The following is a 26,355-nucleotide window of genomic DNA, read 5'->3' on the forward strand; positions in this document are numbered from 1 at the left end:
GTCAGCTGTGTCACTGACAACACAACTTAGATGAGGAGAAGGTGTTGTGGCTTATGGTCACAGAGGTTTAGTACTTGGTCAGCTTGCTCCAAGGCAGGATCATCATGGTGGAAGGTATGGTAGAGCAAGATGCTCACTTCATGGTGGCCAGGAAGCAGAGGTTAGGGGAAGTGCCAGGGAGAGGGACACACTCCAAAGACCTGTACCCACGACCACCTCCAAGTGGACACCACCTCCTACCAGCATATCCAGCTGTAAACACTAGTGGATTAATTCACTTATGAGTCTAGCGCTCCACGAGGCCATCCCCAGAGTCTCAGCCCAGTCAAGTGAGAAGACCAACTGGCATCGGTGATTAAGCTGCAAGTTCTCAGCTTTAAACACAGCTTGGAATCTTGCCCACCCCATGCAGTTGTGTGCTGCCAAGGGCACCCTGAGCCCAGGCCAAGCCAGATCAAAGACTGGATGCTCAGAAAAGGACACCATCACTGCCAGCCAGGCCAGGCATCTACATCTGGCTGTCACTAGCCAGGCCTCAGAAACATTAGGGCAGAACAGGAGGTAGCTAAGGAGAAGGCTGAGAAAGGAGGGAGGGCCCACCTCAAAGCCACTTTCTGGGACTGCATCTGCCTTGTGTGTTAAACCCTAGCTGGGCCCAGGATGCCCAGGTCTGAGCATGGTGGGAGAAGAGAATCAGGGAGCTTAGCTACACACAGTAAGTCCCCAGGCATGTGCCCGGGGGGCTTCCCCAGTCCTTGGCTGACCCACCCCTAATAACCATATCATTGACCAAGCAGATTTGACCACCGTGGGCTTTGGACACCATAACAGCTCCTCCAAGGGATTAAAGGTCCACGCTGCCCAGCAGAGGGCCTCAGTCAAGCCGGTCATTTGCCAGTCAGACTCCTCTCTCACAAATTACTGGTCCTGCTATTCCTCTTGGGTCCTGCTGGAGTCTTTGTTTAGAACATCAGGAACCTGGACAAGATCCCAGCAAGGTAACATCATCACTCAAAACCTGCGTTTGGAAGTGACTGCACATAGTAAGCAGGATGAATTAGTCACCTCCAAAAAGGTCCTCATCCCCAACCTCAGGACCTGTGTTCTTCCATGGAAAGGTTGTTAATAAAAGTACCTGCTGGGCCAGGGATTTAGCTCAGTGGTGCCACTGCCTGCCTTGCAAATGCAAGGTCCCAAGTTCAATCCCCAGTACCAAAAAAAAAAGGAGAAGTACCTGCTGGGGTGATTTTAGGGTGATTGTGGGGCAGGGAGTCCAGGGGCCATGCTGAGCCAGGATATGACACTAAGGCCAGGAGATGAGACCTGCAGGCATCGCCGTGACCCCACTGCCACTTGCAGGAGCACCTATTCTGTTCTTGGGCTGTGTGGCTCAGTGCAGAGCACTTGTCTAGCACAGGGGAGGCCCTGGCTTCATCCCAGCACCACATGTGGGGCGCACATACACACACACAGTGGCTGAAAGCTGGCCTTTCTCTGGGGCTCCTCCATAGTCCTTTTGTTTTTTAGTATTTATTTTTATTTAGGCCATGTTCGCAGGATACAACAATTACATTCATCCTGGGAACTGGTACACATACATCTTCATTCTTTTTATGCCCCTTTGCCCTCCCCCACCAGCATCCTCCATCTCTCCATCCCTTTCTCTTTTGCAAAAGATCACACTGTTCTTTATCTCTTATTTTGCTCTTTATTTACATTTTGGCTTTCTTAAATAAGAGAAACCACGAGTTTGTGTGCCTGATTTATTTCACTTAATATTGTGGTCTCGAGGCACATCTATTTTCCTACAAATGATTCAAAGTTATCCTTCTTTATGGCAGAGTAGTGCTTTATTGTGTGTAAATACATTTTCTTTACCCATTCATCTGTTGATGGACACATAGGCCACTTCCAAGATTTAGCTATTATAACCAGACATAATGATATATGCCTGTAATCCCACCACTTGGAAGGCTGAAGCAGGATGTTGAGAGTTGGAGGCCAGCCTGGGCTACATAGTGAGTTCAAGGCCAGCTTGTCTCAAAAAAAAAAAAGGAAAACGATTTAGCTCTTATGAATCATGCCGCTGTGAACTCCGTACTTTTATGTCAGAACACAGCACTGCCGCACCTCCTGGGCAGGGCATCCAGCTTGGCCTTGAGTGAGTGCTTCCTGCAGTCCAGGGGGACATAGCCACTGTCCCTCAGCTTGAAAGGAACAGGAAGCTGTCTTCACAGAGGCCTGTGGAGGAGGAGCAGGGGTTGGCCAAGACAAAGGGGAGCCGCTGAGCCAGATGGGCAGCATCAGGACCGAGGTCCTCCTGCTTGCAGCAGGTCCAAGACCTGGGCACCAAGCCCTAGACAGTGCAGAGGAAATATGATTTGCTGTTGCAGTGCTGGGGGGTTGAACCCAGGGCCCTGAGCACTTGAGGCAAGCTCTACCAGAGCCAAGCCCCAGCCCCAGCCCTAGGAAGTGGGAATTTCAACCTGGCTGGCCACCTCTTGGAGCCTGGCTGCCAGCACCATCCACCCAGACAAACCCAAGTGCTCAGAGAGGTGGCCGACTGCTGGCTGGGAAGCTCGACCTGCTCAGCAGTGTCCCGGCAGCCAAGTGAGACCAACTCGAGCAGCACAAGCAGCAGTAAGGTCCTGGATGACTGAGACCCACGCTAGAGCAGCCAGGACTCCGTCTTCTTTTGGTACCAGGGAATTGAACTCAGGACCTTGTGCTTGTGATGCAGGCGGTGGTACCACTGAGCTAAATCCCCAGCCCTCAGGGCTCCAAATCTGGATGGAAAACAAAACCGGGAGCTCGTCCTCGTGGCATGGCACTCGTGGCAGGATGAGACTTTGGGATGCCTGCAGACAGATAGGATGACACCATGGTGGCAAAATGCTGCAGTTTAACTGACACATGCCTGTAATCCCAGCACTCAAGAGGAGGCTGAGGCAGGAGGATCACCATGAGTTCAAAGCCAGCCTGGGACACACAGCGAGACTGTGTCTCAAAAAAGTACAAAACAAAACAAAAATGACTCTGAGTAAAGGGTAAATGGCATTCCTTAGACTATCTTTGCAACTTTTTGGCAGTTTAAAATTGTTTCAAAATAAAGTTAAATTTGGCTTTTGAAATTTAAAAAATTCAGTAGAGGAGCTGAGAAACAGAAGTGCCTAGGCATAACGGCATATGCTTGTAGGCCCAGCTACTCGGAGGCTGAGGCAGGAGAACCACTTAAGCCCGTAAGTTCCAGACCTGGGCAACACAGTGTGAACTCATCTAAAAAAAAAAAAAAAAAAAAAAAAATATATATATATATATATATATATATATATACACACACACACACACACACACACACATAAAGGAAGTTCTAGAAAGACAATAAAGAGGAAGGAATAAAGAACAATTCTTAAATCCTCACGGGCATGTGATGACAGTGGGATTAAGGGTGTATAAATTAATCCACTGATTGGAATTACATAGTTCTGGGGGCACCACCCAAAGGCTGGTATCCTGGATAGGACAAAAGGGAAAGGCAGGATGGCTGCTGCTTGCTTTGCTGCCTTCTGCCTGCTTTGCCATGGACTATTTCTCCTCTGTGATGCCCCTCTGCCATGCCACCCTGCCATGGAGCCAGCCAACTATGGACTGGAAACCTCTACAACTGCAAAATGAAATGAACCTCTCCTCTTATCTTTGGGTGTCAGGTATTTTGTCTCAGCAGTGAATGAGAAAAGTAACCAAGACAGGGGTTTAAAAGGACCCAGTTAATCAGTGGATATGGCAAGCTTAAACTTCAAACCACCTAGGAAACAAATCCTGCGTGGCCTATTGGAGTCAAGACTCCTCTCATGAGAGGTTTGGGGAGACAAGGGAACCATGGCAGCTTCAGAGTCTGAGCCCCTCCAGCACAGGCAGCCCCTCCACCTCAGGCAGGAAGAGCTGCTTTCTTTAAGTCTGACTGAAATTTGCCTCAGCACTTGCATGCTCTCAGCACTGCCAACTCTTTTTGCTTTGCGGGGAGGGTAGGTACTGGGGATTGAACCCCGGGTCCTTGCACTGAGCTACATTTCCAACCTCTATGTTTTGAGAAAAGGTCTTGCTAAATCGCTGTTAACCAAGCTGGGCTCAAACTTGGGATCCTCCTGCTTCAGCCTCCAAGAGTGCTGCGATAACAGGCAGGCACTCAGTTTTTTACCTGCTTGCCAACACTGGCATTTTAGTTGGCAGAGCACCTCTGGATCTGCCATACAAGGAAGCACCCTCCCAAAGCCCACATTCCTTTCCCCAGCCTCAAGCCTGCTGGGCTTCAGTGTTCCACACTGAGCTCTGGCGTCGGTGACACTTCAGTCCCTTTGTGAAGTTCAGGAGGAACAGGCAGGGCTGGACTCCCCAGGATGTCATGATCTGAGTGGTATGGACCACCAAGGTCACACTGGTCACTGGCAGTGACCAGAGCTACTCAGGCTGGAGAAGGGACAGGCAGGCCCCACGTGCTCACTTCCAGGTCACCACAGGTGAGCACCCCTGACCGGCCTGGTTCCACTGTGCTTCTCTGCATGCACTACCCAAAGAGCTGAAACAAGGCTGCCTAGGAACATGCATCTGACTTTAAAAGGTGTCACAGCCAGCTATGGTGGGACACACGTGTAATGCACTCTGGGAGGCTGAGGCAGGAGGATCTCAAGTTCGAGTCCAGCATAGACAGCTTAAGAGAATTACCCAAGACCTTGTCTCAAAATTAAAATTTTTTTAAAAGGGTTGGGGGTGTAGCTCAGTAAGGAGATCCTGGGCTTAATCCCTACTACTGCACAAATATATGCCATGCTGGAAATGGTCATTGTATTGGCAAGGGAAGGAAGACCCACTGACTAACATTTGCTTGAAAAACTTTTAATAGTTGGGAGATAGAAGCCAGGGCTTCACACTTGCTAAGGTAAGTGCTCTGCCACTGAGCCACACAACCAGCTCTACCACTGCCTGAAATTACGTGCAATGATGATAGACATCTTTTTGTTAGTTTTGGTACCGGAGTTTGAACTCGGATCCTTGCACTTGTGCAGCAGGTGGCAAAACCACTGAGCTAAATCCCTGGCCCTAGACATCTACTCCTAATACTAAATTTCTATTAATACAAAAGAAACCTTGGAAATTGTTCCTGTGTGGGAAGGAAAAGGGAAACTATTCATCCAGTGTGCAGAGATGGAGGGAAAGCCAGTGATATGGACAGGCCTGGACCTCCCTGGAGAAAGACCCTGTGGCTTGAACTCCAAGGCAGTGCCTCACACGAGGAGCCTCAGTGCCGATCCCAACACGACACAGGCAGGGCAGGAAGGGAGAGGCAGCTGGGCCAGCTTCCCAAGAGCTGCTGGTGAGCAGAGCCAAGTCCTCTTGGCCGGCGACAAGGTGGAAGTCACAGAGAACCATTGGTGTTTCCATTGCAACCCGTCATCTTTTTGGTTCCCGCCTGGTCCAGGGCAGAGCACAGGCCTAGATGTGTGAGGCCTGGGACCATCTCCAGCACCCCAATACTGAGCTCACATCCACTGATCTTAGTCTAGAAATGGAACTTAACAGAGTGAAGATCTGAGTGGTTGGTGCACTGGTCCTCGTCCCCCAAACCATGGAAATAACCCAAACCCCAAAGGCAGCTGCTGAATAAATGACTCCATCAAGCTGGTGGAATACATGCAGTCAGTGGTTTAAAAAATATGTTTTAATGTGTATATAGTGGCATATTATGATCTAAAATTGTAAAAAAACAAGATAGAAAAGAAACATTCAAATGTAAGTAGTAATAATGTCTGGAAATGAAATTTGATTTATTTGCTTCTTTATTCTTTCCTACATTTCCCCAAATTTCTGCCATGAGTACATTTTTATAATAAAAGACCAATTTATAAAATAAAAGGCAAAGGATCTCTCCCTGTTAGGTTTAGCACCTCACTCTGCACAAGGCAAGGGTGTGTGGCCAAACACACACTTGGGGCACATGCTCGTAACTCACCTGTTATACCACCTCACCAGGTGACTTCCGAGGCACAACACGGCGACAACAGCATCACAAAACACATCACTACAGTGTACTAAAATAAGGTTATTTACTTAAAAATGATACATTGGACATAATCTGTATATAGAACAAAGCAGTTAATGGTACTGAGTAAGGCACCCTTTAAAGCAGATGCTGTACAAAATACATTTAGTGTGTTATGTATCAAAGATCTGGATTTTTGGTGTTTTACAATTGCATAATAAAACTGCTTGTTTTTACCCTTTTCAATGCCTATGTACAGTTTCCCTAATTAGGTCTATTGATATCTTCATTTTATACAACATATACTACATCTTAGTTTTCAGTGGGAAAGGATAAAGGTCACTAAAAGAGCTTAAATAATTCCGTGAAGCAGAGGACAGAGCACAGCTAGCATTAACGTGACATGGTTCACCTTCTGCAAATGCGGTCCTGACAAGAGGGTCTATTTGCTGCTGTCCTACACTTAATCTGGTTCTTTTTTTCTTTTGGTTTTTGAGATAAGGTCTGGCTATGTAGCCCAGGCTGGCCTTGCACTCTCAACATCCTCCTGCCTCAGCCTCCTGAGTGCTGGGATCACAGGTGTGCAGCACCACACCCACCTTAATCTGGTTCTCAGGCTATGTATGTCCTCTTCGCAGTTCCCACCGTGACTCGGCTCACAGCTCTATGGTACAAAGACAAACTGCTGCCTGCTGTGTTGGCATCTGACACCAGGCACCTGGAATATTATCACTTTCCACCAGAACGAGGCTGTAGCCATCTTTTGGAAAATCAATTTTCTGTGATTAAGTTGTTTTGCTTATTTAGAAATGCTCCAAAACAACATATATGGAAAGAAATGTGTTCTAAATTGATAAAAGTAAGGGCCTGGGATTTAGCTCAGAGGTGCCACACCTGCCTTGCAAGTGCAAGGTCCAGAGTTCAATCCCTGGGGGGGCGGGGGAGATCTTGACTCCTTGCAAGCGGAAGGTCCTGAGTTCGATCCCTAGTACCAAAAAAAAATTTATAAAAGTAGTCCCGAGATAAACTTTTCACGATCAGATTTACCTCAGGCCAACTCAGAGATGCATGATTCTTTAAAAACTGGGTTTTTAGGGCTGGGGATTTAGCTCAGTGGTTTCGCTGCCTGCTGCACAAGCACAAGGACCGGAGTTCGATCCCCACTACCAAAAAAACCCCCCAAAAAACCTGGGTTTTTTGTTCTAACCAGAAAAATTGAACCTGAAAAGAAAAGGTACTGTGTATTTGTTAAGAGTGAATAAATAAAAACCTGGCACATTCTAGGAAAACAACTTACAAAGAATAAAGGTCATTTTCTAAGTTTAGAAGCACTTTGGAATACAGGCAAGGCAATACTGAAGACTGGAAAAGCCCGACTCAGGTGCCCCCTGAAGGCCGTGCTCAGCACGCAGGCGCAGTTGGAAGGGAGGTGGAATGTGCCTTAAATTCTAGAGATAGTGGCCAGCATAAAAATTCACAAGGAGAATTTTCTTTGACCATTAATTTTTGCTGCTTATATTCAGGTAGTCTGTGAGATTTTCTAGTTTGTGTTTATTTTTTAATTATTTAAATGACTGACTGAAGCCACAAATTGTTAAAATGCTAAAATTCTAAGTAGGATCAAATAATGGCTTCCAGGGTTTTACAAATTATTAACTATGATAAACACAGTATGTTCTCTTGTTGGACTTTGAATATTTCACTTACTGGATGAACTTCAAATTTAAGAGGGCAGTAAGTTTCATGCAACATTTTCAGATTAAAATCTAAAAATTACAAATATGGCAGGATTTGCTTTGTAACATGTTATACAGAAAATGCTTTCATTAATCAAACTTCTGAAGTTAATTCTTGATGTCATTTACTAGGCCAAGTTAATTTTAAAAACTCATGGTAGTGATTTATATTGTCTCTGTCATCTCTTTTGCCTCCACATACCAGCTCTTTCTAAGGGTGAACTGGCATTTCTTTACGTATTTTCTTTATTAAGGTGATAAATGGCTTTCAAGACAAAGTTTACCAAGGGAAAAATGAATCAAAGTTAACGAAGTAAATAGATCTTGTAAGTATTCTCAAATCACACAATGATTGTGATTACAGTATCTGTGCTTCTCCACAGGGAGAGGGAGCCACATTCTGGAAGCATATTAGTGGATACTATTAATATGCAGATTTATTTGACGAACACTTAAAACTTTATGTTAAATGAAACTTATTAAACACATGATTAAGGCAAGTTTCAGCTTTGTTAAATCTGGCATAAGGACAATGTCTTAAGTTTTGGCCTTAAATGACAGTCAAGATTTTGGTGATGGATGTATGTATGCTCTGATTTCCCCCATTGAATTCAAACCTTTCTGGCCATGTTGTGATACAATCACACTTATTTCGTGTTACATTCAAAGGACACTGTCTCACTTGATGCTCTCATGAGTTGATTGTTGGGAATAAGAGACAAGCATTTCAAAGGTGTTACAGAAGCACAGTAAGTTTAAGGGACCCAGTATTGCTCAGATAACAAGGCCTCTACTGTATATAAAATTGGTATCATTTTCCTGAATAAGAGCTACATGGTACAGACAGGAGTACTGCACACCTCTGCCAGGCTCTTCCTCATCTTCACTAGTTAGGGACCAGAAACAAAACCTCAAAAAGTCTCAAATGATTTAGATATCTAAAACATATTACGAGTATGGATCAATTTATATCAGCTCTGACACATAAATCTCTAATTATAGAATTCTTTAGCAAAGGACCACTGAGATGATATCTCAATGAAGTCTTTGCCTGAAGTTGCTCACACTCTGAAAGTTCGTATGTGTTCGACCTACACCAACCTGACCCCAAGGACAGGATGTGAGGCTCCGAGAACTGGCCACTGTAGCATGAATGTATGTACATACATAAACTCAGCTGGAAAGGAGGGGGTTTGCAAGTAAAGCACATTATACACACAACATAAATAACTTCCCTTTTAAAAGTTACTGTGAGTAAAGGATGCAGAACATGATTTAGGCACTTACATCGCTACCAGATGCAGTAATTCCACTTCAATAAGAAGTGGTTGCTTTATCAACACAGTTCGTGGCATTGGAAGCTCCAACTCTGGATAGGATGCTTTTCATGATGAAATAATAATTATAAAAAATGAAAAAGGATGGCAGCAGAAAAAAAAAGTCTAAATTTACAGACACTTTGAACTTCTTTTGGCCTTTACAGCAACTATTATGTTAAAAGACAAAGTTGCTGGGGAAGCTACCTCACTTGCAAGACAAATGGCTATTACAAATTGGCAAATCTTGGCCACATATTGCATTTTTAAAGCACAAAACCACCAGCCACCAGCCTCTTCCTGTGCATTCATAAATCATTTTCTTCTAATTCCACGGGCAGCAGAGGGATCCTGGCGCATCCACGCACACACCAGTATCCAGAAGGGCAGGATGCACTGCCGTCAGCTGAGCGGCACCCCAAGGAGCTCATCATCATAGGATGCTGCTTTACACAGGCAGAGTACAAACAGATTACATTTCTCAGGTAGAAGGCAAAAGTGGGTTTCTCCATCTCTGCTGCTCAGTTAGCTTCTTACGGCTTTCACAGAAAGCACCACTTAGGAATAGGCAATTCAGGACACAGAGTTCCACTGGAGACTTAAGAATCAGGATTGGAGTCCTGATGGAGCTCATAAAAACTCAATTAAAAAGGCATCAAAAACCACATTTAGAATACAGCTGTCCATGTGGGAAGAATGCAGGGTCCCAAGCCCCAGTGGTGTCCTGCAGAGCATGGCAGGGCAGGGCAGGGCTGGGCAATGTTAGCAGCCTGTGAAAGTGAGGAGGAGGGGCCACATGCAGGTGTGCCGCAGTGCCCTGGGGACAGTCGGGGCCCTCCTGCCTGTGCAGGTGTCAGATCTTCACGTCTTGGGACTCCACCATCTTGGCAAGTGTCTTCTTGATCCTCAGTGCTGTCAGCCTAGAGGCTGGGTTGTGGGCCCAGCACTCAGACATGAGCTTCAGGACCGCGCGCAGACACTGGGAGGGAAGAGCATGTGCTGAGCAGCAGCCCCTGGCAGCCACCCCCCATCCCCCTTGCCCCAGGGCCGAGCCCACTCACCTCATCACTGTTCCAGCGGTTGGACACCAGTGGTCGCAGGCGTTTGACACACACAACCTCCCGCATGTCCTCGTAGGACGGGTCACTGGGGACCATGTTGTAGTATGGCAGCTGGTACTCCTCCACGATGCCTGTAGAAGGGACACAGCACAGTGGGCCCAAGGATAGACAGGGGCCAAGTCCCCTTGGCCTCTCACTGAGCTGGGAACAAAAACTGACTCTGCCTACATGATGAAGAAACAAGCATGACCAGGGAATGAACTCGCATAGTAAATCCATGTTTTTCTCTTATTTAAGTCCCATTATTTCCTCTCCCTCCACGGGAGCCCATCACAGTGTGACAGAGTCCATCAGCAAAGGGCATACTAACATTCCTTAAGAACAAAAGATGGCAACCAGAAATTCACTTATCTTTGAATTCCAACCTTAATCTAATTACCTACTTAAATCTCATTACCTACTTAAATAACCATTCCTACTGTGTGTGTGTGGGGGGATTGAAACAGGGTCTCATTATGCAGTTCACGCTGGCCTTGAACTCATAGTAAGCCTCCTGCCTCAGCTTCCTGAGTGCCAGGATTACAGGCGTGCGCCACCACACCTGCCCATAGCTGTTCTTACTGATGGATGCAGTTTCTTCACTTGTCTCATTGTGCTTGGCCAGAGACAGAGTGACCATAATGTGCAGAGAGAGCACTCACACAGCAGCCCTAGCCTGCTGTCCTCAGGCAAGTTACTCGGAACCTCTTCCGACAGGACAGACACCTTCCCTGGAGGGCAGGCAGTGCACTGTCCCCAGATAGTCTGTGAAAAAGACGTGGTGTGTGTGAACACTGCTCTCCTTCCAGAGGCTGGACCGGATCCTGCCAGGGACGGACACCTTGGGGACTGGCCTCCAACACAGCTAAGGTGCTGGTTCTGCTGGTGAGGATCTTCCCCCAGCCACACCGCACACAGAACTCACTGTGGGGTGAAGGCACTCGTTCTGTCTGAGCGACTCCGGGCAGCCTGCCTGGGGTCTCTGAACTCTGCCCAGCACTTCTGCCTGCATGGGCTTCAACCCATGTCCCGTGGCCCTGGGAATGGTGCCAGATGACGTGACCAGAAACTCGCGGCTCCAAGCCTACCTCCCGTGACGCAGCGGCGGGCCATCTCCCAGATGATCAGGCCGAAGCTGTAGATGTCAGCCATGATGTAGGGCTGGAAGTGGTTTTTGTTCAGGCTTTCGTCCAGTACCTCTGGAGCCATGTAGCGCTTGGTGCCCACCCTGGTATTCAAGGGCACATCAACTTCATTTGTGTCACTGGAATAGGAATGGACAAGGTCCAGGGTGAAGACAAGGAATAGCCTATCTGCTGTTTCTGTCCTATTTTATAAAAGTTTTGTGTATGTATACACTTCTTTACCAGAAATCCTTGGGGCCAGATATATTAGGAAACGCAGGACCTCTGGCTTTGAGGAAAGCAGTACGCCCTTAAACACACATCACACATACACAATGTGGCAGCGGCCCAGAGCAGGGCCCCAAATTCTTCCTGAGTGGCCGTGAGCACTAGGCCATCCCATACCCCAGTTGGATGGAGACAACGGGGGCTCTACATCTGGACAGACTAGGGCCTGTTTCCAAGGAAGACCAGGGCCGCTCTAGGAAAGAAGGCAGCACTGAATAGAAGAAAAAGTACAGATAATCATACCCAAGAAGTAAATGTAAAAATAAACGGAGAGAGGAATCACTCGCTTTCATCATCTCACAGGATATGTCCAGTCTTTGAGACGTAGGACATTTTATTCTTTACAGCAACTAGTTCTGCTGCAAGTAGTGTTTCTACAACACTATGACAATCAGAGCTACTTACTAGTTTTTAAATTTTAGGACAGAGTTTTAGAGTGAAGACATGCATGCTCAGCTGTGTGTCCCCTCAGGAGACCCCCTCAGGCACAGACCCACTGAGTGCTGTGCTTTATTACCCAGCACCTGGTGCCCACAAGCCCTGCATCGACTCAGCACTGATGGCGGGGAGGGATGCAGACAGCCTCAGAGCTGTTTACAGATTAGTATTTCAGATTGTGGCCGGATATGAATTCTGAAATGTGAAACTAACCCTACAACACTGCATTCAAGAGCCACTTTGAAATGGCTTCCACGACTCCTAAACTTTTCTAACAGTTTTTTTAAATTGACAATTCTCAAGTGACAGTGGAGAAATAGCACTGCTCTGTCCTATTATAAGAGCAAGAACCACATGATGCACACCTTTTTTTTTTTCACGATGTGCACTTTTAAAAGGGGTGATCAGCAGTGGACCACAACTTCATACATGAAAACTGACTCAGCAGTCCCTTCTCTAGGGATCTCGAAGAAAATTCTGTACAAGTGCTCAATGATATAATATATGCACAAATACAATAACGTTCACTATATTATAGGTGTTTGTCTTAAGTTTTTTTTTGTTACCTGTGTTTACAAGGCAGGCAGCGGAACCACTGAGCTAAATCCCCGGCCCTGTTTGTCTTAAATAGAGTAATTTAAATATTAAAAAACCCAATAATGTTCACTAACTTTTTTGAGTAATAGATACACAAGAAGCAACCATAATGTCCATTAGATGGGTCATCTGTAGCAACTTAAAAGTACATCTGTATTACTGAAAACTTTGCATCTGTTAAAAAGAATCAAGTGTCAGGCATGGTAGTGCAACCAGCTGCTTGGGAGGCTGAGTTAGGAGGATCCCAAGTTGGAAGCCAGACTGGGCATCAAATTCTGTCTCAAAACACAATTTGAAAAGGGCTGAGGTTCAGGGGTAGAGAACTTGCCTAGCCTGTACTAGGGGCTGGGTTAAATCCCCAGTACTGTCAAAAGAAAACAAAAGCAAACAAGAGGTCAATTTACATAAACTGACATAGAAGGATTGTCTATGACAATAAAAAGCAGGAAATAAAGATTTATGTATAGTAGGATATGATATGAAAAGAAAACTCCAAAACCCTAATCATATGTTTATATCACTGTATAATGAGCATTTACACATTTCGAGAATTCCAATGTCCTAAACACAAATGGGCCCTGTGTGTGCACACACACGTGTGCGTGTGTTACTGGAGATCAAATCCAGTGTGTGCTACCAGTGGGTTTTATCCCCAGACCTCTTTTTTTCATTTTGTTGCAGGGTCTCGCCAAGTCATCCAGGCTGGCCTCACACGTGTAATACTCCTGCCTCACCCTCCTGAGTAGCTGGGATTATAGGTGTGCTTCTGTACCAGGTGGGCAAATATCTTTTAGAGATTAAAACAATTTCAAAACAGTGGGTCAAAGAACTGTCACCTGTTGAATTTAACAGCGAGGCCCAGGTCAGCAATACAGCAACTTCCATTTTTCTTGATGAGGATGTTCTTGCTCTTGAGGTCTCGATGTGCAATTGCAGGTTTCCCTTGGGTGCCGTAAATCTCTGTGTGAAGGTGGCACAGACCACAGGCAGCAGAATAAGCCAACTTGAGCAGGGCTCTGGTGTCCAGTGTAGCGCACTTCAGGAAGTCATAGAGAGACCCATTTTCGTGGTAATCAGTGATCAGGTAGAGCTGTGTCCAAGAACCTGTGCCTTTAATGTCTGCAGCTATGAATCCTGCACAGTAATGAGTGGGAAAGGTCAGTTTTCACCAGAGGTGCAGGAGGGTCACGAGTGGGTCAGGAGTGAGCAGGGCACTGACAACGCTCGACATGTGACATGCAGATAGGAATAATTTAATTTTGCCCAGCAAAATCTCCTGAATGTGTTACTAAAAACTTTATTTCTATCACACATACACTTCTACCATATACACACATGTGTATATATATACTGTACTCCTGAAAGAGACTTATAATAATCTAAACAACAATCATGAAATGCCATGACCAAGAAAAAGAGTACCTATTATGAAGTAACCTGCAGTATGTCCTCAATCTACATGAATCTCTAGTGAAAAAGGTTCTTTCATGTTGAAAACTGGATACTTAAAAAGGGCAGGGAGCACTGTGTGGGTTCAACAGTGCTGCCCCAAAGTCTTGTCCACCAAGCACCTATGACTATGACCTTGCTTGGAAACAGGGTCTTTGCAGAAGGGACCAGGCTGGGACACAGCAGGGTGGCTCCAATTCTCCGACTGGTGTCCTTTAAGATGGCAATGTGGACACAGGCACACAGGGAAGGAGTCTGGGTGACGAAGTCTCGAGTGTTGTCTCTAAACAGCACTGTGCATAGCCACAGCAGCCAGGCTGGGTGGGAAGGATCCTCCTGAGCCTCCAGCAAGTACAACCTGACCTTGAACTCTGACCCGTAAGACTGACAGAATAGCCCTGTGTTGTTGTGAGCCACCCTGTTCACCATCATGTGTCACAGCAGCAACAGGAAAGTACAATGAGAGCCTGTTAGACACATGGCAGTGTGCTGTGGGCTCTCCAGAAAAAGGGTTGGGAAACAGCAGCTGAAAAGAAAACTCCAGCAACAAGGTCCATTCATGTGCCCTGCTGACTGCATCATGCCTAAATCATTGCTGCTGTGGAACAAGGTGGGAAAGGCACACACTACACCCAGAACACACACAGACCTGCACGTTCAGGTGTCGAGCTTACAAAAGGCAAACTGCACGTGTACTTAAGAATTACCCTAGAAAGCTGCTTGAAGCATCTGTACAAATGTGGCTTTTGTTATTTCAGGAGTAAGTCTACACATGAGTATCACTACCCATCCTCTCCGGCTGGGTACCAAACACATGGACGTGGCAGGTACCCAGGGCACCGACCCTGCATGAACACGAGGGCACCCACCAAGTATATTCTCATGGCGCATCAGCACCGTCTGGTAGATCTCCGTTTCTCGGAACCAGCTTGCTTCTTCAGTGGTAAAAAAAACTTTGACCGCCACCTTTTCTCCACGCCATTTACCCATCCACACTTCTCCATACCGGCCTTTTCCAACCTGCCGGACCATCTGAATCTGTTTGGCAATAGTTCGTTGAACCTTTGCAGAACAAAATAAAAGGTTTTGAGGTCTTGGTGAAAAGACAAAGGGGCATGATAGTCTGCGCCATCAAGAAGACTGGTACATCCGAGCAACCAATTGCAGTGTTAGAATGCACACCGTACTTACGTGAAGAAACAATGTACAACGTATTCTGAAATCATGCAGGAACAGGTAGTGGATGCAAAAACAGTCACCCTAGGCAGATTTGGGCTCTGGCTACAGTGAGTGTGCTGCAAAGCAAAGACCTGGCAAGTGTTTGTGTGTGGGGCTTGCCCTTTTCTGACATTCTGGGAAGCTCGTCTCCCAAGCAGGCCCTCACAAGCTGCCAATCTGTGTGTCAGCTACACCACCCGGGTCCAGCAGGCCATGCAGCGTGTGGTCCTGAGCCCCTGCCTGGCTCGTGTGAGGGCACAGATTCATGCCCAGCACCACAGGGAGAGTGGGGCAGAGTCTGTGCAAACCTAAACCCACTGACTTCAGGCACCACTTATTACAGATTCTATCTGCAATCTTTTTTTTAAAGGACTATTAAGGTATGATTTATATACAATAAAATTCACCCTTTTTGAGAACAGTGGACTAAGTTTTGACAAATACAGTCATCTGATCCCCAGAACTGCATTTAAGATATAGACCATTTCCATTCCCTAAAAAAGTCCCCACACTCCTCGGTCCCTGGCATCATTGACCTGGTCTCTGCCGCTACAGACCTACCCTTTCTGGAGTGTCAGAGAAAGAGATGCATTCAACACGCAGCCTTTTTGTCTGGCTTCCTTCATGGAGCACACAAGGCTTTGACGTGATCCATGCTGCTGCTACAGGCATCAGGGGTTGGCTCCTCTTTGTTAATGAGTCGTATTCTACTGTATGAATGTATCCCGATTTGTTTATCCATCTATCAGCTGATGGACTTGGGGGCTGTTTTTAATCTATGTCTGTTATGAGTGCGACTGCCATAAACACTCAGTCAGGTCTCTGTGTGGATGTGTTTTTGTAACTCTTGGGTAAATAGTTAGCAGAAGACCTGAGTCCCTGTATACAACACACATGGGCCGGACACAGTGGCATATGTCTGTAAGCCAGGACTTCAGGAGGCTGAGGAGGGTGGTGAGTCCAAGGCCAGCCTGAGCAACTTATCAAGACCCTATCTCAACATAAAATAATAGAGAAGCTGGGGATTTAGCTCAGTGGTGCCGCTGCCTGCCTTGTAAGCACAAGGTTTCAAGTTTGATCCCCAGTACCAAAAAAAAAGCATTCAATAAAATAATAGAGAAGAGCTGGCAATGTAGATTACTTCTAAGGCCTTGGGTTCAATCCTCAGCACCACAAATCAAGCAAGCAAGCAAGCAAGCTTAGCTTTCAGGTCAGCTGTCAAACTGTTCAATTTGTCAATCTGAGGCACCAGGGTGGAGGTGCAGCAGTGTCTCATGGTGCTTAATCTGCATGTCCCCATTGCTGTTGAGCATCTTTTTACGTGCTCATCTGCCAGTACTATATCTTCTTTGAAAAGTGTCTGTTCTTATCACTGAGCTGTAAATTTCTTGACATATTCTGCACAGAAGTCCTTCATTAGATCTACTTTGCCATCTGTGGCTTGTCTCTTCACTTTCCTAACAGTTTTCTGCATAGCAAGAATTGTAATTTTTGATGATGCTCATTCACACTTTTTGTGTGCTAAGAAGCCTTTACTCAACTCAAGGTCACAAAAATTTTCTCCAATACTCTTAGAGGTTTTAGAATTTAACCTTTCAATGTCTAGTGATCTATTTTTCGAGGTAGGCCCTGGAACCACTGAACTAAATCCCCGGCCCTAGTGATCTATTTTTGGAACCCCCATAACAATGGAACATAATAAACTGTTTTCTTCAAATTCTTATTTCTTGAACTTTTCTAGGTAACATATATAAATCTCATGCAAAAATTAAAACAATTTCACTCTTCGACATAAATGGGTTTAACATTTAGGTCTCTAGTCCATTGCAAGTTAATTTTGTACACGCCATGAGATAAGGGGTAAGATTCACCTTTTAGCAAATGGCTATTTGAGCTTCCTGACCATCTGTTGAAGAGACTGTCTTTTCACCACTGAGTCACTTTGGTTATCGTTATTTACAAAGAAAAATCAACTGCCCATGTCTGTGTGTCCCTTCCCAGACTCAGTGCTGCTCTACCCTGTGCTAACAGCAAGCCAAAAGCTCCTCTGTATTTCCTTATAAATCTGAGAATCAGCTCATCAGTTTCTTCAAAATTTATCTGTATTAAAATGAAACTGTCGGGTGTGGTGGTGCACACCTGTAATCGCATGCTGGGGAGGCTGCGGCAGGATTGCTGAGTGAGTTCAAGGCCAGCGTGGGCTCCATAGTGAGTTCAAGGCAGCCTGAACTACAAAGCCTGACCTTGTTTAAAAAAACCAAAAAACTATACACAAATTTGAAGTAAACTAAAGATATTATAATACTGAGTCCTCTCATTCATAAACAGGATATATGTCTTCACTTGTTTAGGACTTAACTAACAAATGTTTTATAATTTCCAATGTGCAAATCTTATACAAGTCTTACACACATTTTCTTAAACCTATCCCTAAATATTTCATGTTCTGATGCCATTTAAAATATCACTTTGTGGGCTGGGGATGTAGCTCAGTGGCACTGCCTGGCAAGTGCAAGGTCCTGAGTTAAATCCCTGGTACGGGGTTGGGGGTGGAGGGTGGGCGGGGAGAGTAATACCATTTTGTAAATTTCCTTTTCCAATAGTCTGTTGCTAGTGTATATAAATTTAATATTATTTATACAATGACTTTATTCTGCGACCCGACAAACTCACTTACTGTTTGCATTAGTTTTATTCTACCATTCTTGGGATTTTCCTGAAGTTCTAAACTGGATGGCAATGTATTTATTTTTAGCTAATGAAATTAATTAAAAATCTGGTACAAATTCTGCATGACGAATGTGATCATTATGTATACCTAAAATGTACCAATAAACAAATAATTATTTTTTAAAAATCTATTTGGATAGCTAGTGTTACTGTGAGAGTCCTCTTGACACCTGAATCTATTTTCACATATATAAACTTGTTAGATTTATACCCCTCTTTACTTCTGAAACAGTTATACTTCCCTCAACCGGTCAACTTAATCTTACAGATGTAGAGAATCTTACACTTGACTCCTCTTCATGTTGGCTATTAAAATACTTAGTGCAAAACTTGTGACTCTTACACTTACATAAGACTCTATGACCTAATCTTCTCTTCTATTTTTTTGAGATGGGGTCTTGCTATGTAGTTCAGGCTAAGCTTGAACTCATTATGTAGCCCAGGCTGGCCTAGAACTCACCGCAATCCTCCTGCCCTCAGCCTCCCAAGTGCTGGGATCACAGGCGTACACCACCACACCTGGCCTGACCTACCTTCTTGCCCTCTATATAACACACTTCTTTCTTACTTTGGGCTCTATCTTACTTACCTATTCTATTTTTCTTGGTTCACATTTTTTTTTTTTTTTTTTTTTTGAAACAGGGTCTCATAAGTTGCTAAGTACCCTAGCCTGGGCTTGCTGTCTTTCTGCCTCAGTCTCTCAGAGTGCTGGGATTACAGGTGTGCACTACTACACCCAGCTATACATTTCTTACTAAGTCATTTCATCTTGCAGTTCGGCATGCATCCTTCCAGATAAGAAGAAAGAAAAGGTGCCTGGTATATCTGCAATAACTCATCAATCTGCAGTAATGACCCTGCCCATCTTCCCAGGAGGATGCCTCCCACATCTTTGTGCCATTTGTGCTCACAGGAAACGCTGGCTTACCAGTAAGGGAAGTCCAGACCCACTCCCAGAGCTCTGTGACTGGTCAATAAGGTCTTTCAGTGACTCTCCCACTGGAATAAATGCTTCGTCCTGTTCCAAATCACGATTGTAGCGACGTCTGTTTGAGATGCTCTTGCAATAGTGTCTTTTAAAAAGCAGAAAACAATCTATATTAAAATTCTGAAACCATACAATTCTGAGCTGATTTCCCTAAGTTCCCCATACCATCATCCTTCCTTCAGGTATAATTTATACACAAGTCCGTCTTGTCACAGAAAATATCCTGTGTTAATGGAGCTCACAAGGGTAAGTGCTGTGCGCTAAGTCAAAGAGCAAGATGTTCATGGGGTACTGGCAGTGAAAAAATGGATCAAGTGGCATGCAAAGTATCATCCAGGCTGTTACAGAAGTTTTACATATTTGTACACCTATAAAGTATCAGAAAGGGTACGCAGCACAGGAATACTCACTTTCTACTGTGCATGTTTTCATTTGTGTTTACAACTGTATTGTGTTAAAATGAATAATGAATATGTCTGCATTTTTAAAAAAGGATACTTGCAAAATATCAGCCCTTTGGAGTAAAGCTGCCCACATTTTTTACAGTCTGTCATGTGGCTGTTTGTGGTGGTTTTTGCCACATAGTAGAGTTTTGTTTTGTTGGTACTGGGGATTGAATCCAGGGCCCTTGTACTGAGCTGCTTCCCCAAGTTTTTAAAAAAAATTTAATTTTGTGACAGGCTAGGCTTGAACTTGCAATTCTCCTGCTTTAGTTTCCCAGGGTCCTGGAAGTACAGGCATGTACTACACCTGGCATATAGTAGTTTTATGTTTATGTAGCTAATACTATTCTATCTATTTATCTATCCACCTACCTACTATATTTATTTGATTCCAAGTTTTGTATCAGAAGTCTTCCAAACTCCAAGATACATTTTATTACATACATGTATAATTCTGATCTTGCTCAAATTTATTTCAGTGCAGGAATTGTTCCAACTTCATTTTTTCCCATCAATCAGTAGCTACCTAGTCTCAAATCCATTTATTGAATAATACATCCTTCTCTTCAGTGATCTGAAATATTACCTTTATAATACACAAAACTTGCTAACCTAGTTCATTGATATCTCTATATTAATCCATTTTATGACGATGTTTATTATTGAAGTTGATGTCTGGTAATGGACATCTTACTACTCTTCTTTTTGGCAACTGTCTTCTAAAGTGATTAAGTGTAAACATTTCTGAAGCTGCCAGTTAGTAAAGAATATAAGGCAACTGGTTTCTAGGGACAGGGTGTAAAACTTCAGACATAACAAAGCTCAATATTTCACAAACAAGAAAATTGTGAATATGCAGGAGCACTTAAGTATAAAATTGTGTACAATTAATTAATTGGTAGGAAGATCTTTTTTCCTCTTAAAAAACTAGTTAACTTGAGATATTTTTTTCTATTTTATTTTACTTAAGGAGATATTACCAGAGAATACAAATTAACAGTTTCTGAATCACCTACAGCAATCAGTGGTTTTTCTGCCAGTGGTTTTAAAGTTATCAATAACTAATAGTTAACAAAGTATTTTGCATCAAACCAAGCATCTTCTTACTTGTAACAAAAACAGCTGGAGAAGATGATCATAGCAATTATGCAGACTGCCATGGAAATAAGCACAACCAGCCATCGAATACTGCCGTCAAAAAATGGACCTGCCAACAGAGGTAGACAATGAAATAAACAGCATTTTTCCACCACATTCATCAAAAGGAAAAACAACACTGCATGCTAAATTCCAGGCAGCTTAAAGGTTACTGCTAAAAGCAGAGAAACTATGTAACAGAGAACCATGGCTAACCTACCCATAACGACAGGGGGCAGTGTAGGCTGCAAATACTGGTTACACAGATTGGTCCGACAACATTCTATTGTCCTGCGAGGCTGGGCTTTTGGAGAATCCTAGAGGAAGAGTAATGGTAAAATTGGAAATGGTTTAATGTATTAATTGATAACAAACTTTTAAAATATTGATAAAATACAATTTTTAATTTAGTGAGTGAAAAGGGTCTGCAAAATTTCAAAAATATTACTGAAAAATTAAAATTTTGTGTTGAAACACTGTTTCAAAGACTGTTAAAATGGGTTTCCTTAAACAGAATGTAAATGTTAATGGTATATTAAAACACCAGACTATAACTTAATCACTGGCAAGCAAACTTCTTTCTTTTTTTTTTTGGTACCGGGGATCGAACTCGGGTCCTTGCGCTTGTGAGGCAGGCAGAGGAACCGCTGAGCCAAATCCCCGGCCCTAACCGGCAAGCAAACTTTTACAATATTTTTTCATACCAAACATTGATATATCTTAATAAATTATCATACAAGTTGTTTTTAGTAAAAAAGTGATTAAAGTCATGGTGGCTTTTCCCAGAAAATATGGGTAATAAATTTTATTATAATGATAAATTAGTGTGGAAAATATAATTGCACACAGTACTGTGACTTGAATGAGGTTTACGATCTGGCTAAAACATGGAAGACCTAATACAAAGAAAGACTGGTGAAGAGGTGTTCGAGTACATAATAAATATTACTGTAGAGTCTGCATCTAATAATTATGATGGAACTAATGAACTTGATGTAGAACCAAGTTGAAGCACACACATGAGGGAAAGGGAAAAATATAGAAATTCTGTTTCTGAGAGTCTGGTAGAGATCACTAACCAAATAGGAGATGGGCCCCTAACTGGTCAGAAAACTGGGATAGAACAACAATTATAGGTGATGATTATTTGATTAGCAATTTAATGCAAGCAAGCTGAACACTGATGGTTCAAACACTGCCTGGGGAAAACTGCCATTCTGGACCAAAATACTAACAGAAGGAAACTGTCATTTTTATAAGAACAGGAAGAATATAAACAGAAATCAACCATGCTATCTTAAATATCAGATGGTCAGAAAGGAAAAGCATCAGTATACTCAGGTCTTACTTTACAGAGGTGAACACAAGTCCAACACTTGAGATTCCACCTGGAATGATGGTCAAGAGCATTTTGATACCTCAAAGTTTTATCTTTTAAACTGAATATTCTTACTTTTTTTTTTATTTTATTTTTTTTGATTCCGGGGATTGAACTCAGGACCTTGCGCTTGTGAGGCAGGTGTCGGAACCACTGAGCTAAATCCCCAGCCCTATTCTTACTTTTTAAACAAAATTTCCTTTGAAATGATCATACAGAGAAAGAGAAAAACAGGTATGTTAGGGGTTACACTGGAGACCCTGAAATACTCAAAGATCTAGACAAGACTTGGAGGCAGGGATGGAGAGCACATGATTAAAGATGAATAACAGTTAAAGATGAATAACAGAAGTGTCAAGTATCAAGGAGTAGTTCCAGGAAGGCAGCAATGAGCTCAGCTTGCAAAAGAGAAAGTGTGATGGAAAACCAAGCAAGGGCTTCTCAGTCAGTGTTGAGAGAAAGACTACCAAGAAGTATTGCTCACCCAACAGGGGATGAGGGAACACAAGGAAATACAATTCCTCAACTCCTGTTCCATCTTCTCTGAGGCTGTTACAGGAATGAAGAAGGTGGACTAAATACCAGGGAGTGGGAACTGATAACCCAGAGGTCTGAAGAGATCTTACAATGTTCTTTGTATTCTACACGTGTACACATCTTCGAAGACAGTGAGTTATATTCCTGAAAGATGAGAACACTTACTTGTGAGAGAGCTGAAAGATAGGTATGATTTCAATTTTGGAAACAAGAAGTGTTGGAAACTAGAGAGCAGAAAGTCCTATTACTCTTGTTTAAAAGGGAAAGAAAAGAAAGGCTTTGCCTGCAAATTGAAGGCAGCGTGGTATCATGGAAAGAGCAAGGGCTTCGGAATCTGTTTAAATCCTAGCTCTACCAGTTGTTTCCTAGACACTTGGACATCTAACCTCTCTCTAGGCTTTAGTTTCCTCTGCTGAAAAATATAGGACACAGAATACCTGTCTCATTTGTCCAAGACCCTGGGTTCCATCCCCAATACTGGGGGGAAGAGGAATCTGCCTTACAGAGCAACTGGAGGCAATGACACAGAATCTACCAAATACCTAGCACCCAATGCAAACAGAAAATATCCGTCTCCCTCTGGCAAGCTTGACATAAATCCTAGATGAGATTCTAAACCCCAAAAGAGCTGGGCAGCCCTAGAAGACCAGTTAGGCTTCACCAAGAAGAAACAACATCAGACTCACCATGCATCTTTCTTGTACAGGTTAACAATCTATCCAGTGAGTAAAAGTAGTAGAAGTTATCTACATAATTACTACTATATTTCTTTTTAATCAGCACTATGGATTAAACCTTCATGAACACTAGCCAAGTGCTACCACTGAGATATAACCCTGGCCCACGGCTGTCTAGACTATGGAATTGGGGTTATACAACTTTTCTCTGACTCCCTATACTCACTGCCCTTGTCCTCTACAAGTCAATTTGTAGCTCCAGACTTAGGTGAAATAAAAATCCTTGTGGGGGAAAATTTCACTTGGCATTGATGAAGTGGAAGATTCCAACTTAAGTAAACCCATTCTGTGTCGTTGGGCTGGAGACAGTACACGAAGAAGAATCCGAAGCCAAGTAACAAGGAATGGCTGCAAGGTTCCTAGGAAACAACCACGGCATAGGAGGACACAGCACAAGCCAGCTTTACCAGTAAGGCCTGGGGTTGGCAGGAATGGAAGCCTGGTGCTGACCCCTCCCATCTGTGTGACCCATGGCTGGCAATGCATGTGCACAGAGTAGGTGCTGTTCTCTGGGACTGGGAGCTGGTAAACCGGAATGACGGTAAGCTAGGTAAGTACTCTACTGGTTGAATGTTTCTTTGTGGGTAACTCCTACACAAATTTAAAAATAATAATGCATATCCTTCACATTTTAAGGCTGACATCTAGAGTTTTTCTTTATTGTGAATTTAAATAACCACGTAGAATGTATTAATTTCTGGCTTGCCTTATATAATGAAGCTTTAAAATAGAACTGTTACTTCATTCTTTAATCTATTCAGTAGAGTCTTAATAGCACAGCAATTTGATACTCACTGTCATCATTTTTTAAAAAAAATGAAATAATCCTTCTTCTAACAACTAGAAATTTTATATTGGAACTCCTATTTCCTTGCAATGTTTCTGACAATAATTATGCTCAAATTATGTAATATATTTTAATATGTAATTCTCCACATCAAAATAAGTATGTTTGGATTCTTTTATTTGATGAGGCTATGTTTTTAAATCTTTTTTTTTTTTTGGTACCGGGGGTTGAACTTGGGACCTTGAGCTTTCAAGGCAGGCGCCGGAACCACTGAGCTAAATCCCCGCCCCTATGTCTTTAAATCTTAAATGTTCTAGTTTATCATCTATTAGTAGTATAAAACTGATCGAAATAAGATGAATTAAAATATTAAAATGCTAACAAAATTTTATTAGAAAGAACATTTCTTAATGAGATGGATGGCTCTTTCAAAAGATTAGTTCATAAATTCATGGATAAATATTACTTGTTGATATTAGAAAATTTGAAATTAACTTTATTCCTATTTTACTTTTTCTTTTGACCAGCACTAAGACGTTTCATCCACGTAAACAGACAATCACAGCAACAATTTGCCACCCCACACTGTACAATACTAAGTCCTGGGCCGGGATTTAGCTCAGTGGTTCCGGTGCCTGCCTCGCAAGTGCAAAGTCCCAAGTTCGATTCCCAGTACCAAAAAAACAAAACAAAACAAAAAACAATACTAAGTCCTTCCAGAGACATGCTACAAATACCACAGTGAGTCTATCACCAAACATTATCTTCCATAATCTAGCAGTTTGGCTGAAGGCAAAAACCTAAAAACTACCTGACATGGAAGTGTAGCTGGCACTCTCATATGCCCTACACGGAGACCTCCTGTAATCACAGCACTGCTGGGACTCTCTAGCTCCTATAACCCAGAGCTGTGCTGTGTTAACACAGGGGAAAGGTGACAGCACAGAGAGGAAAGAGAAAAGGAAAGTCTTGAACAGCTCTGTTCTCAGGCAGAACAGTGCAAAGCAACAGGACCCAAGCAGCTCAGGATTTGTCAAGCGATTCCCTCAAAACCAGCCTGCGTTACAGCTGTGTAGCAGTATGTGTGTGCCACAGATATGCTTGTTTGCTCATTACTATAGCAACAGCCAACACTGATTAATCCTGTATTATGTACCAACTCTTCACATCTAGTTACTTCATTTAATCCTTATAGTGATTCCTTTGCAGAGGAGAAAACAAGTTCCTTGCTGAAAGTCACAGCTTGTAAGAGAAACCAGGATGGTTTTGGACACAGACTTTTAGGCTTAGCAACTAACTTATAGTGGGGTGAATTCAGTTTGGGACAAACCTAGTTTAGGAGCCTGTAGAGCACCTGTTATTACTACCTTTGGGCTCTCCTTCAATTATTTAAAGTGACTTATGATTGGTAATATGCTAACAGCGTGAAACTGGAAGCCACAACTAAATTAGCATCACTCACATGCTGGCAAACTAGAACAAAGGATTAATTCCCATATGATGAAATTTAATGTGGACAAGTACATGACAACTATATGGCAAAAATCCCCATCTCCTTATCTGTGTCCAGAAGCCAACACTACCCACAGAGTGGAGGAGCCCTGGCTCAGTGGCCTGAGCGGAAGACAGGGGACTTGAGCTCACAGAAGCACAATGTTCAGGAACATGGTATGACTGCCAAGGACCTAACATGAGATTCTGCTGGATTTAGAAAAAGGAAAGGGTTACTCATCCTCTCTCCTTTTCCTCATCAAAGCACACTCAATTCTACTTATTACATGGAGCAACCACAGCGTGACTACTCCAAAGCTGACCATACAAGGGGCACCCAAGGTCCTCATGAACTATTATTTTCACTGGGCAGGGATTAGAGGGTGTGGGTAGGAATGTAGGATGGAAACACTTTTTTCTCAGAGTGAAGGGCTGTTATCTCAAGGACGGATCAGAGCTGTTCTCTAAGGTTCAAGGAGTCAGTGAGGAGAAGAGATCTGCAGTCACTTGGGGAGTGGGCAACACCCAGCATTAATGGAGAAGTGGAAATACACAACATTGAAGGTTTCTAGAAATCCTGTGGAATTTGAATAATACAATTTTCTGGCATAGCTGAGGCTTAAAATGTGTCTACAGTTCTATCTGGAGCTGTTTTCAAACATATTGGCAGGACACTGCCAACTCTACCACTGATCCTCAGCATTCCTTGGCCACTGCTGTTAAGGTAACTCCACTGACACTGCCTCACAAGGACGTCAGTTTCCAACCCTAGCTGCCTGTTGTCCTGAAGTCTACATCACTGCTCTGCAGTAAGGACAGCCTAG

At 43.5% G+C, this 26,355-nt stretch overlaps 1 protein-coding gene across 2 annotated transcripts in view; it reads right to left on the reverse strand.

Moving 5' to 3' along the window:
- Positions 1-6,084: 6,084 nt before the first annotated feature.
- The window catches only part of Bmpr1a (bone morphogenetic protein receptor type 1A), a 152,727-nt gene continuing 132,456 nt past the window's right edge, over positions 6,085-26,355 (reverse strand). For both annotated transcript variants that reach the window (XM_087210947.1, XM_087210946.1), the window contains 8 exons: positions 20,822-20,918; positions 20,572-20,671; positions 18,962-19,106; positions 14,955-15,147; positions 13,473-13,770; positions 11,278-11,453; positions 10,151-10,281; positions 6,085-10,068 (listed from right to left, as the gene is read on the reverse strand). In XM_087210947.1, coding sequence (XP_087067073.1) covers positions 9,943-10,068; positions 10,151-10,281; positions 11,278-11,453; positions 13,473-13,770; positions 14,955-15,147; positions 18,962-19,106; positions 20,572-20,671; positions 20,822-20,918 — 1,266 coding nt within the window. In that variant the 3' untranslated portion in view covers positions 6,085-9,942. The remainder of the gene's footprint in view (positions 10,069-10,150; positions 10,282-11,277; positions 11,454-13,472; positions 13,771-14,954; positions 15,148-18,961; positions 19,107-20,571; positions 20,672-20,821; positions 20,919-26,355) is intronic.

This window comes from Heterocephalus glaber, unplaced genomic scaffold (assembly GCF_053883595.1).
Source record: "Heterocephalus glaber isolate CG9 unplaced genomic scaffold, H.glaber_assembly_v1.0 deba00001235, whole genome shotgun sequence".
Taxonomy (NCBI): Eukaryota; Metazoa; Chordata; class Mammalia; order Rodentia; family Bathyergidae; genus Heterocephalus; species Heterocephalus glaber.